Source organism: Limulus polyphemus, unplaced genomic scaffold (genome assembly GCF_000517525.1).
Source record: "Limulus polyphemus unplaced genomic scaffold, Limulus_polyphemus-2.1.2 Scaffold2549, whole genome shotgun sequence".
Lineage (NCBI taxonomy): Eukaryota > Metazoa > Arthropoda > Merostomata > Xiphosura > Limulidae > Limulus > Limulus polyphemus.
The window spans coordinates 56,864-65,828 of NW_013668159.1; the positions used below are offsets into that span (position 1 = coordinate 56,864).

At 32.1% G+C, this 8,965-nt stretch overlaps 1 protein-coding gene across 11 annotated transcripts in view; it reads left to right on the forward strand.

Annotated features, from left to right (window-relative positions):
- The first annotated feature begins 1,280 nt into the window (after window positions 1-1,280).
- The window catches only part of LOC106467264 (leucine-rich repeat and guanylate kinase domain-containing protein-like), a 21,209-nt gene continuing 13,524 nt past the window's right edge, over window positions 1,281-8,965 (forward strand). For 4 of the 11 annotated variants that reach the window (XM_022395403.1, XM_022395412.1, XM_022395413.1 and 1 more), the window contains exons 1-3: window positions 1,281-1,361; window positions 7,004-7,252; window positions 8,216-8,297. In XM_022395403.1, the coding sequence (XP_022251111.1) occupies window positions 7,082-7,252; window positions 8,216-8,297 (253 nt within the window). In that variant the 5' untranslated portion in view covers window positions 1,281-1,361; window positions 7,004-7,081. Of the gene's footprint in view, window positions 1,380-4,433; window positions 4,450-5,642; window positions 5,687-5,865; window positions 5,881-5,984; window positions 6,021-6,243; window positions 6,354-7,003; window positions 7,253-8,215; window positions 8,298-8,965 lie in introns of those variants that run through there. The other 7 variants (XM_022395404.1, XM_022395407.1, XM_022395405.1 and 4 more) reach the window with 7 other exon arrangements.

The window sequence follows — 8,965 nt, forward strand, 5'->3', positions numbered from 1 at the left end:
TTTTTTGCATCCAACCACCACACTGAACTTATTCAAAATAAACAACAAATGTACAACAACATATATTTGTATGCAACTACAACAAACAAAATGCAAAGTTGTTTTCAAAGGACCCTCTTGAAGGCAAAGATTGTATCATCACAAATTTAATGACCAGCTTCCATCAATGTCACAGTGTAATGTAACAAAACACGAGCAGCAACGAAACAATCTCATCAGAACGAAATAATGTTTCTTCTAAGATAATACAACACAGATTAATGCCATGTAAACAGATTCAGTAACATGCTTACCTTGTTAGATCTACATGACACATATGTATGTTCTTCAACACCCTGCTGTGCACATGTGTTTGCTAGAATAAGTGACACAAATAATGACTGCAAAACAGATAACAGCGACACACTTAGCGTAAGTTGCCAATTATCGACAACATTTACAACTGCTACCTTAAAACCAACTATTTAAAAATAGCTATGTGAAATAGTGCTATATGCAGTGGTAATAAATACTAAATGCGCACTCACGATTTCAGCTAAGTATAAGAAAGAGTAGAAAGAATCAATACCATCGTCTGAGTAGGAAAATCTACAATGATAACGTCCACTGTTAAACACTTGGTGAAATATAGTCGCGGAAATCCACGTAGAGACAGTAAACTCGAGTAAGGCTGAACAATAGCGGCTCTAGTAACGATATTCAACTGCCAAATCAAGAACCTTTTACGTGGCAGTTTCCAATTAATGCGCTAAATAATGCACGAGTTGTAGTTTTCAACTAACGCACAAGCTAAGAAAATACCAGATTTTTAGTGGCAGAGAGTGGAAGACTTAGAAAATGTCGCAGTACAACAAAATTACGGAGATCAATTTAAGTTTAAAACTACTCTTTTTGCAAAATTCCTGTGCGTTCCCACACGACAGTATGTATCACTTGCAATAATTTAATAGTGGAGTCAGCGGTAGATCTCCAACCTTGTTTGCTCCTTTTTTTTTTTTGCGATGCCTATTAATATATTTTAATTTCTCAATTTTTAATTATCTTGAATGTTGGCTTTGTTAATGCACAGCAATAGGTAAATATTTACCTATAGTAAGACACAACCCCCACTAAGCACGTATAACATTTCACAAGCAGAAAAGCAGCCTTTTCAAATAAAACAAATACATCGCCTTAAATAAAGCTTCGTGTCTTTTAAAGTAATTATTTACTAAGCCAGGTGGCTTTGTTCCTGAGGTTTGTGTAAACACGCGTCGAGTACTAAGGCAACAGCACAGAATAAAACGCATATATCACGTATTTATAACCACTTAAATCAACTTTTAAATAATTCTGGACGTTCACAGCGTTTCATATAATAGGTCTGTCAAGGTTTTGCTGTAAGCTTGTGAAATAATAATATGAACTAACTATCAAATTTTGATTTTTTCTAACAATCGTGAAATCATTTATTTTGCTTATTATCAATGTTTGGGTAGTCTTAATTAGTGAAAAGGAAGGTTTTGAGTGTTGTTTCAAGAATAAGACTGCTTTTTAAGGTGGCTTTTGTCCGAATGTTGTATTAGAATTTTGAGCAAATTCATTTGCGATTCCTATTATGAACCACATAAATATTCATGATATATTTGTACTATAATATAATTAATATTTAGATAATATGTTCATAAAACTTTTATTTAGATTTAATTTTTAGAGGAAAATTAAACAGCTTTTACTGACACACGAAGGGCAGTCAGCTAGTTACATCCTACTGCCTACGCTGATGTACATCATATTTAAGTTAGTTTTGTTCAATGATATAGTTAACTTCTTTACGACAGAACTAAATATCTTCATAACGAAAGTATATTAAACGCTTCCTCACCTTTATTGTGTTTTTTTTTTAATTTGGGAAGTTATTGAAAGCCGTTCCATAAATTCGATGTCTATCAGTGTATTAACCAAATATAATTACATATGCAAGTACATAAATATATTCATCAGATAATGGCCGTTGTAACTGCTTGCAGCAATCGAAAGATCACTCGGCCTTTTAATTGGCCGAGTGAGGTTCCAATTGCATAAGCGGGTATTATGAATTTGATATCGAAGTTAAATTAAGATAATATCACTTCATTTGTTTATTTGCATACAACTGTCGTCTGTTTCTTTTTATTGCATATAAAATGAGTTTTTGTAAGAATAGTCTAAATATTATTTTATGAGTCTTCAGCATCACAAATGTATATTTCTGAACTTAAACTTCAAGTAAAAACAAGGGTATACATATATTATCATTAACGAAACTTCGTAAGTAAGCTTATTGCTTAGTACTAGTAGTAGCTAATACTATTACTATATACTAATGTAGGCCTATTTAATGTTGTGACCTGTATAGTGGGCCCGGCATGGCCAGGTGGATAAGGCGCTCGACTCGCAATCTGAGGGTCGCGGGTTTGAATCCCCGTCCTACCAAACATGCTCGCCCTTTCAGCCGTGGGGGCGGTATAATGTGACGGTCAATCCCACTATTCGTTGGTAAAATAATAGCCTAAGAGTTGGCGGTGGGTGGTGATGACTAGTTGCCTTCCCTCTAGTCTTACACTGCTAAATTAGGGACGGCTAGCGTAGATAGCCCTCGTGTAGCTTTGCGCGAAATTCAAAAACAAAAACAAGACCTGTATAGTATATTGTAAGTGTGACTCATTCGAAAGATTATGAGTGTGACTGTGTAGTTGAGATTGAATGACGGTGTGATATTCCCAGATGTAGTGATTTACCTTGCAGGTAGTAATCTCAAATAACTGGAGGAACAACCAAAAAATGTATCATCTAGCAAATCTGAATTTTCTGATTTTTCGAGTTTCAAGAAAAATGACCAAATACAATGTAAAAGTAATCATTTTAGTTTCGTGACAAAAATATTTAAAACTAGAGGGGCACTTAGTAGGCCGCATACTTCTGCCACTCAGTATTGATCATAATCAGCTCTCAAAAATAACGAAAATGTGTCCGTCTGTCTGTCGTTATTGTCAGAACATGATTATAATAATATTATATATATGTCCACCAAGTTTTATCAAAATAGGATAATTTTTGACTAAGTAATAGAGCAAAAATAGTGTGAAAAATTGGTCCCCATGTTAACAGATAGGGATTTTTTTTTCATTACTTTATTGTGACCATGACACTCCAAAAACTAATCATTTCTATGTTGGGTCATAGTCAAAATGTAAACTAACTTTCGTTAAAATTCATTCAGCCCTTTTCGAGAAATCTTGTTGAAAAACACACAAAGGGGTGAAAACATAACCTCCGCCCACCTTTGGTGGCGGAGGTAATGAACTAGTTACTAGTGCAATGAATAAATAACAGCACTTCTGCTGGAGGCTAAAACTAAGTTGTTAACTACATTTTTAATCTGGGAATTTGTTCTATACTGAGAATGCTTTGCGCTTTCTACATGATTCTAAATGTGCATGCACTGTACACATCGCTTATGGTCATTCTAATAACAAGTAAGAAGGACAGAATCTCAAGGTATTACCTGACCTGCCACTGGAGAAGATCACTCTCCACTTTTACATAGTGCATTCTATTTTATAGCATTTTTTGTTCATAAAAAAGCACATGTGATACCATTGAGGAATGACCCAGGACAATAGGCAACTAAAGTGAAAGGAACTTAGCCACACTTCTTGACCAATGTTCCATTGTTAAATGTGCATGTGTGAAAATTTTTGAAAATTCTAGATGAACTTGAAATTTTCACTTTCCTAACTCAAGAAAACAATAACACATCAGTTTGCATAGTATACCACCACAGCTACATTCAATACGGAACTTGCCATCAGATAGCAGAAAACTTGTCAGTATTATGTCAAGACTTCAGGTACAATATTTTTGCACTCATTTTTTCTCACATTGGGTGTTGTTCATGTTGATGGCTAATGTAAATGTAAGGAGACACCAATTCAACACTAGGGCTCATTGCATACATTTACATTGCAATTTATTGGCTTACATATGTATTCTTGATTTTTACATGTTCTCTGGTTACACACACACACTACACTTACATAGGAAATTTCCTGAAAAACATTTTTTGGCCCTAACAAGATTTATTGTAAATCCATGAAAAAGGCTACATTTAAAATGCTCTTTTTTATATAATATGATTCCTACTTTTCAAAAAGAAAGAACCAATGAGAAGATGGAATATTTACATGTTTATTATTAGTATAATGTTGGAACCAGAGTTGTTGCTAGGTGCTTAAAAGATTTGGGGCTCGAGTCCATAGGTGCAGAAATATTTGGTGTTTCAGTATGTTATTGATCGTGGTCTTTTATTCTTATTTTTCAAGACACCAACTGGGGATTCGGGGCACTGTCAAATAGAATCAGGGCATATACTCCGTGTGCCATTGTCTGGTTGGAACCTATTGATATTCTCGGAAATCACTTTAAAAAGTACGTGATGAGCTCAGATCAGCAGTCCTCAACATGGTGTATAACAGTTTTCTTGGCTTACAAACTTGTGGAATTGGTTTGATAGGGTTTATGATTCTTTGGATGAGGGTAATAGTAGTTATTGTGGTTCTTCACTTTCAGAATGACTCACAAGAGATTAATTAACGATTTGGAAATTTTTGGGATTAGTGTAAGTGCTAAGAAGTGGTTTAAAAACTGCCTTAGTGGTATAAGCAAAGAGGGTTTATTTGGAGAACGGTGTGTGTGGTTTTGCTTCTGTTACAACAGGAAAGATAACATGTGGAGGAGAGCGTAAAGATGAGCCATTAGATTGATACATATTTGAGAAATGTAAGTTAAAAGTAGTCAGATGCAAAGTTTGGGATTTATGTATTTTCTAAAAAATCATATAATAATTAGAGGTGATTTAAATAAGTCTGGAATCCAGACTCCAGAACAATTATGGGTTTATCCAACTTCTTGTGAATGGTCTGTGTAGCTGGTTGTATGGACTGTTGAATGAATTGTAATAGATCAAAACTGTGAAGCCTAGTTGCAGACTTGCTGGTTATCAAAAAAGAAAAAACTTGTGGAATGGTTTGCTATTACTTTGAACTAAAGTTTTTAATATATATATATATATATAAATTTTAATAATTATGTTACGACAGCGGAAGTCACGTGACCATAGTAACACGTCATGAGCTTCTAGAAAACTCCTATCCCTTCGTGAAGCCTTGAGTGTTTACTAGATATGCGGTATTCTTGTATATAAGACCGCCAAGAAGTGACAGCAACAATCGGAATTGATCTGCAGTCAGAGATACAGACGACAATTGAGCCAAGCTCGTGAATCGTTCGTTCGTTGTGAATTATATCGTTTAAGTTATAGCGTGACTGTGGAAATTAAGTGTATTGCAAAGTTGTATTGAGAAAGAATAAACTAGTTTTATTTAAGAAACGACTTGTTTCACTGGTAAATTTTCTTCGGAAATAATTTTTACGGAAAATTAACTAAAGACCAGAGACGTAACAATTACATTTAATTTGATCAAGCTGTTAGACTGATACACATGTCCATGAATGAAATAGAGCAACATGATTTGTGAGAAATTTAAATGTTTGTATGTTCATAATGCTATTAATAGTAAGGTGCTAGGTAACGTCGATTTTTTTGAGACAGTGTACGATTCATGGTTTTTTGTTATATACAAGATTTGCATATGAATCAAGAAATGTAAGATTTTGTTCTTAACGTACAATAATTACAAGAATACTTGTTAAAATTATTTTAGAAATTTTGTTGTTTTACTTTTATAGAGGAAATTATTACACAATTATAAAGTATGTTGAAATGTTTTTTTTGAGTGCATGATTGTAACATATACAAGAAAAAGGACAAGAACATATTGGAAACAATTTATAATAAGTGTAAATTCAAGATAAAAGAAAAATTTATTCTTTGTATATTTCCTTTTTCAAGATTTTTTTAGACTTTTATAATACTGTTTAGTTTGATCATAAGAAAGCTGTGTTATGGAAATAGTTCTTGATCACCAGAATGATTTCTGGTATAACTAGTGTGTTGATCATGATGTTTTTAATATTAAATAACTCTTAATGCCCTAAACATGTGGTATAGAAAGCTTTTGTTATTATTACAGAATTTAGGACAAAATCAAAGACAATTGTAATGTCACTAAAACTTCATTTATTATTGACCATGGTTTCACCAGTAAAGGCATCATCAGGTACTGGTGAAAACATACTCATTATAATTGTTTTAGTGAAATGTACAATTGTCTTTGGTTTTGTCCTCAATTCTGTAATTATGGAGTTTCACCAAGTGTCGGCAGTTTCAAATATCTATCTTATTATTATTATGTTTTTAGGCTTGGAATAAGGTAGGAGCTTGAATCTAAATGTTTTTTTATTTTGTTTTCTGGGATAGATTATCTCAAGAAATGGTTTGTGATGGTAGTTGTGGTTGAATTTTAATTTTAGTTATATCTAGATAAGCCTAAGAATGAGAGATGTTAAACTTATTAACTTGTAGTTAAGTGATAGATGTTTGTTCAGGTAGTTAATGTACGACCTCATTGTATTAATGGCTTTATATCACATTTCTTGTGTAACTTCTAAAGTCAGGGTGCTATGTCACACATACAGCAAAAAATAATAGTAACAACAGATACAAATAGAAAATGTCAACTTGTTGTTTCATCAGAAGAAGTGTAAAATGTCACCTGCTTAGAATTGTCTTTGTGAGGTAGATCTTAGATCTAGAGGTTACATTTTAAACATGGAAATTAATTTTAAATTTAGCTGTGTACTTTATCACGCACAGATAAATATTTTTCGTTTTTCCTTACAACAGTGTTTAGTAATTGTGGCTTTGCTTATTTTACAAAATCTATCAAAATGAGGTAAATCCTCAGGAAAATATCAATTATGTGCATTAACCAATTATTTTTTCAAAGTTTATAGATTCTTCTATAAACCTGATATTTCTGTTTTCTTTTCAAACAAAGTTGCATTTTCTTCTGTATTTCAGGAATTATTTTTCAAGTAAATTTGTTCTTTGTCAAATGAAACTGTGACAACTCAAGATGGTGTAAAACATCTATGATAAATGTGTGGTGAAGGTGAGATGGAGAAGGGAGGATTCTTTATAACGAATGTTGAGTTTTCTTGCAGTAAAGAAAGCCTTAAAAGGATACCTGTGAACATTGATAAACATTTGTCATGCTTTGGAAAAGATGAAACAGGAAACACGCTAGTTTTTCTCAGACTCTCTCTGAAGGTAGTTGGCTTAATTTAAGAAAATGTTTCAGAAAACTGATAATTGATACCCTCTATTTTATTAACAATGTTTATGTTATTGTATTTTTCATAATTTTGTTATTCACAGAAACATTTTCATTGTGCTTTTATTTATATTTAATATAATTACTGTTGCATTACTGATGATGATTTAATTCAGAAAAGTTTCTTCATTATGTTATTTTTTTATAATTTAGTGTCATTATGGTGTTTTAAATTCAAGTTAATGTTATAAATCTTTCTCTTATCCAGTGTATCAGTATGAACATATTTCTACTGTACTGTTATACGTTGTTGAGTTTAGTTACTGTACTGTAGTTCTTGGGGTTGGAGGAGGACAGAGTGTTTAACTTTTGTAAACATTTAAAAAAAGTCATTCATACTGTAGCTGAAATATGAAATGAGGTTATGTACAAACAAAAAATATCTTTTTTGAACTCAACTTGAGGTTTCTTACACTATTACTTGTTCTGACTCAAAATAATATTACAATAAAGATATATTCCATTCTTTCTTTAATGCTAGTTTCACTAACAATATGGATTGAAAAGTTTATTAAGTATGTATATTTAATTTTATTATTTTTCACTTATTTATTAGATATGTTTTATTATTAAAATTATTTTGTATTGTTAACTTTGTATTTGGATGTAGAACTAACCTAAATATTGTAAACTGCCCAAACTTCTTTAGATATTATTGTAATTAAAGTAAAAAATATTGATAATAACAAGGGTACCCAAATGATGAGTCAGGGCATTATAATCATTATAAGTTTTTGTTTTATAACAGTGTATACTACAAGTTGGACTATTGTATTAAATTAGCTACATTATTTAAATTGCTAATTTGTAGTTGAAGTGTGTGAAGGTAGGTTGCTTTGACCAAAAGTTATTGATAATGACCAAACTTTGTACACATGTGGAAATTTATATTGGTGTAGGATGAAGGTTTGACTAGCATCAGTGGGGTTGAAGAGTACAGTCATCTTCAATATGTTGACTTCAGTAATAATCGTCTCACAGGTATCTACATGTATTTTGTAACTTGGGTAAACTAGTATTTGTGTCTACTGCATTCATTGTCATATATAAGCAAATAAAATAGATTTAATACTATTAATTTTATCAATTGCATGTTGGTAATGAAATCAACACTATATAACAATGATGGAAATTTGTATGTAAACCAAAAATGATATATTTAGTGAATTTTCCTTCAAAAATTATACCTTTTGTAGTTTATTGACAGATGTTATGATTTTAATTATGTTTTATATATGTAGTTAGTTAGTTCATGAAATTTTGATAAGTTTATATAGTTAAAATTTAAATTTGATGACGAGGAACCCACTTTGAGACTAATAATGGCTGGAGACGGCTTGAATGGGTAATGAAGAAAAACTTTAATATAAGTTTAACATAACAGCAAATGTACAACGTTTCGACAAGGTTTTGCCATCATCAGATACAAGTAATTTACACTGACACGGATATATATATACAGTATTGAACAAAGAAGTCACATGACCGGAACTGTTGTGAAACTTAGAAGAGGTATCTAGGCACCCTGGGGTGTTGGTTTAGAGTAGGGTTGTTTTGTTCAATTAAGATGGATTCCGTGTCAGTGTAATTCACTTGTACCTGATGATGACAAAACCTTGTCGAAACGTTGCACATTTGCTGTTATGTTA